Here is a 3,894-nt window from a genome sequence, read left to right on the forward strand (position 1 = left end):
GCTCATCCGTGAAGGAAGGAAGAGGTATACTAGCTCAATGCTCATTGAAAGAGTGAAAAAAAGCAATCAAGAATGTCTAAGAGAATAAGCAATACCCACAAACAAAAGAATGTCTAAGAGAATAAGCAATACCCACAAACAAAAGGTAATGCACCGTTCACAACAAAAGGAGGTCAAGGACATCAAGGAGGACAAGTAGTTCCCACAACAAAAGGTGATGCACGATTCGCAATTGGAGAAGTATAGCACTTAAAATATGGGTCCGAAGGAAAGGTGGCTTGGATCGCCAGATTCACAAGTTGTTATATTACTTATATCCAAATACATGTGGTTTCTTATGCATTGCTAAATATGTGTCATATTTTCTATACATTTAATTTCATGTGCTACATCTTTGTAATCACAGGAAATGATACTTGGTTGCACCCCAAGAGAACAAGAGAATAGTTTGTAGACGTCATATTGAAGCCGAAACTTGGAAGTGGCTTAAACAAGAGGGAGTGGTGATCGACGATGATATCCAAAGAGCCCAGCGTAACTTATATCCAAATACATGTGATTTCTTATGCATTGCTAAATATGTGTCATATTTTCTATACATTTAATTTCATGTGAGCTACATCTTCGTAATCACAGGAAATGATACTTGGTCGCACCCCAAGAGAACAAGAGAATAGTTTGTAGACGTCATATTGAAGCCGAAACTTGGAAGTGGCTTAAACAAGAGGGAGTGGTGATCGACGATGATATCCAAAGAGCCCAGCATAACTATGTAGTGAGTAGTTGATCCGTATGTACTTAATTTCTTTCAAGATTTATATGAGCGTTTTAGCACTAAATGTGAATACTTTTTCATTATGTAATATAGGAGGAGAATGAAAGTGGTCAAGATAAAGGTGAAGGTGGTGGTGCGGAGTTCGAGGATACAAATGACGATGAGGAGGAGGATGATTAAATTTGAAGATTATCTTAGTTTGCTTGTTTTGAAATAATATTTTGACCTCCTTTATTGGCAATATAATATGAACAACTTGTTTAACTTGATGTGGACTACTCTCAATATATATTTGTATTTTTGAATGAAGCTTGTTTATGTAAATGTATTTTAAGATTTTTTATAATATGTTGTAAATGTTGTATTTTTCATATATGTATTAGTTTTTTTTAAAAAACATTGGGGGAGGGGACAATGGGAGAGAGAAGTACATCTGAACTGCTTCTCTCTCTTCCATTCTCTCTCTCTCTCTCTCTCTCTCTCTCTCTCTCTCTCTCTCTCTCTCTCTCTGTTTTTTAACTCGAATCCGATATGTTTCTCTCTCTCTCTCTCTCTCTCTCTCTCTCTCTCTCTCTCTCTCTCTCTCTCTCTCTCTCTCTCCCCCCCCCAATTTTTTTGTGCAGACTGCAGCGCAGCTATGAACGCAACTACATGCGCTGCCCTAGCTGCGTGCATAGACGCACGAGAGAAATTTGAAATTTGTAGTGCAGTTGTGGACATTGCTATATGCAATGATGCATGCATCCCCTTGTAGTGCCCCCTCAAGAGCGGCTAACCATAAAGGGAGCCTCCTTTTATTCCTTCATTTTTTTTTTTGGCTTTGATTGGAATTTGAAAGTACGCTTCCCACACACACTACATACCATCGCTTGTTTGCAGAGGGGGAGATTTGAACCATCACACCTAGGGACTCTCAAACTCCTTTCATACCATTGCACTAACGCATGATTGGCATCCCTTCCTTTGTTTTTTTCGTTGTGTTGTACTACAGAGTTGTATCATGCCCAATAGAATGATTGTTTTTTGGAAAAATAAAATAAAATTTGGACCATCCGAAATTGCTGGTTCAAGTCCTACTCATCGTCTCGTTGAGGTGGTGGACATGCTTGATATAACGTAAAAAGCTTTTAACTTGTGGTCAGATAGGTAATGGGAAAGGTATTTCTCACTAAAGAGGCCGATCCAGAGTGGATTCTCAAGACGAGTCATAGGCCATTTGGTTTCCTGGTTGAGAAGAGTTCTAGTGACCTTGACCGTTCATAAGGGTGAGAGTTTGTGGCCAGCATTGAGCCAAGGCACATAAGGTCAAAATCCGGAGCACCTTATCTTTTGCTGTGGTGTTTGCCCACGCCTATGCCTTCCTCTCTTTTTCTCTGCGCGAGGCCTAAAACGGAGTCCTAACTGCTTGCAGCAGCAGCGCCACCACCACCGCCACCACCACCATGCAGGCTCCCTCCTCTCTCTCCTCATGTGAGGCCTCCTCTCTCAGAGGCCTCTCTCTCTCTCCGGCATTGAAGCCTCGCGCTCCACTGCCCCCTTCTGCTCCCAATCATCGGCTGACTGTGGTGGCTATGGCACCAAAGAACAAGGTACGAGTCACTGTGAATTTGTAGAGGGGTAGCTGCACTGAGGCATCGGTCGAGGCTTTGTGGGTGCTCATGGAAGATTAACAGAAGTATGCGCAATTTAAGCCTGATTAGTTATGTTAGTATGTGCGCAGGTTAACGCTTATGACGCCAATTGGAACAAGCAATGGTTCGGGGCAGGGATCTTTGCGGAGAACACAGAGTCTGCACCGGTGAACATAGTGCAGAAGCTGGAGAAGAAGAAGCTGCTGAGCCAAGTGGAGAAAGCGGGGCTGCTCTCCAAGGCAGAGAGCGCGGGTCTAACACTGTCGTCGATAGAGAAGATGGGCCTGCTTTCGAAAGCAGAGGATCTGGGGTTGCTGAGCTTCGCGGAGAGCTTTGCGACGTCGTCGCCTGCGTTGCTGGCGTCCTTGTCGCTGCCCCTCCTGGTGGCCGCCGTCGTCACACTTGTGGTCGTGCCGGACGACAGCACTGCTCTTGTCTTCGCCCAAACGGCCATCGCTGGACTCTTTGCCCTCACAGCCGGAGGCCTCTTCGTGGGCTCCGTTGTCCTCAGTGGTCTTCAAGAAGATTGAGACCCCCCCCCCCCCTCATGCATTTGTATGGTGTGTTGATGGCTCCTTTTGTGGTCTTTTCCAACTTCCGTTCCCCCCCTCTCTCTCTCTCTCTCTCTCGGTGTGAGTTGTAAGGCAAAGATGGGCTTAGCCTTTGGGGCAGATGGCTACCTTGCCCACCTAGTTTCGAATCCTGGTTTGTGTTGGATAATCTTTGAAGGGTTCTAATCCTAGTTGCTAGGATGTTAAAACAATATCCTCTCTAATTTAATTTGGGTGTTTATATATGTGGTTTCCGTGACCGACCCATGTATTGTAATCTATGGGCCTTTATCATATTACCATCTTGTCCATTCAACCTTTTTACAATTCCACCATTCCATTTATCATTAGCCCCCCATCCTATCTTTTCTTTCCCCTTTTAGATTGTTGTTCATCGCTAGCAACGTGAAGTTGAGAACATTGGAACAAGATATGTAATATAGCATGCCATTTAGATCAATCTACATTGAGAATGTTTGCATGCTCAAGTACCACTTTCGTCAGCTATGCGTCTTTCTCCCTTGTGCATGCACATGCGCATGAAATGGGATGTCGGTTCCTATCACTCATGTTTGGTTACTCTCAAGCATAGTGGAGTAGTTTTACTTAACTGTCTGTATTGAGAAGCTTTTTCTTTCTTTATTAGACAAGTGGTGATGCTTTTTGACTTCTTGCACATGATTGCCTTACTTGATTTGAAAATATTAAGGCACACTAATATATGAATGTGATTAGATGTGTATGTGATAGTAAGTCAAATAGAGCCTTAGTTATATGCTTGGTCTGGTATAGAGTATAGTACTCAATTGCATATTTAATATTCCCTCAACCAGAGTAAAGTCTAGATGAAAATACACTACCCATCACCTATATATTATGATGTGTTGGTCCTAAAATAATGTTCTTGTGAACTCTTTGCATATGAATTCTAACTTGT

General features: G+C 42.9%; 1 protein-coding gene across 1 annotated transcript; it reads left to right on the forward strand.

Moving 5' to 3' along the window:
* The first annotated feature begins 2,094 nt into the window (after positions 1-2,094).
* Positions 2,095-3,200, forward strand: LOC147618526 (transmembrane protein, putative (DUF1118)). Its single transcript, XM_086774983.1, has 2 exons — positions 2,095-2,364; positions 2,496-3,200. Exons 1-2 carry the CDS (start codon positions 2,218-2,220, stop codon positions 2,934-2,936), a joined length of 588 nt encoding a protein of 195 aa, XP_086631109.1. The 5' UTR covers positions 2,095-2,217; the 3' UTR covers positions 2,937-3,200.
* The last annotated feature ends 694 nt before the right edge of the window (positions 3,201-3,894 follow it).

This window comes from Cibotium barometz, chromosome 35, assembly GCF_041138505.1.
Source record: "Cibotium barometz isolate CiBa-2024 chromosome 35, ASM4113850v1, whole genome shotgun sequence".
Classification (NCBI taxonomy): Eukaryota; Viridiplantae; Streptophyta; class Polypodiopsida; order Cyatheales; family Cibotiaceae; genus Cibotium; species Cibotium barometz.

Coding starts and splice junctions, on each gene's coding strand:
- LOC147618526 (XM_086774983.1), top strand. CDS start 2,218: ATGCAGGCTCCCTCCTCTCTCTCCTCATGTGAGGCCTCCTCTCTCAGA. Junction 2,365..2,495: donor CTATGGCACCAAAGAACAAG/GTACGAGTCACT, acceptor GTATGTGCGCAG/GTTAACGCTTATGACGCCAA.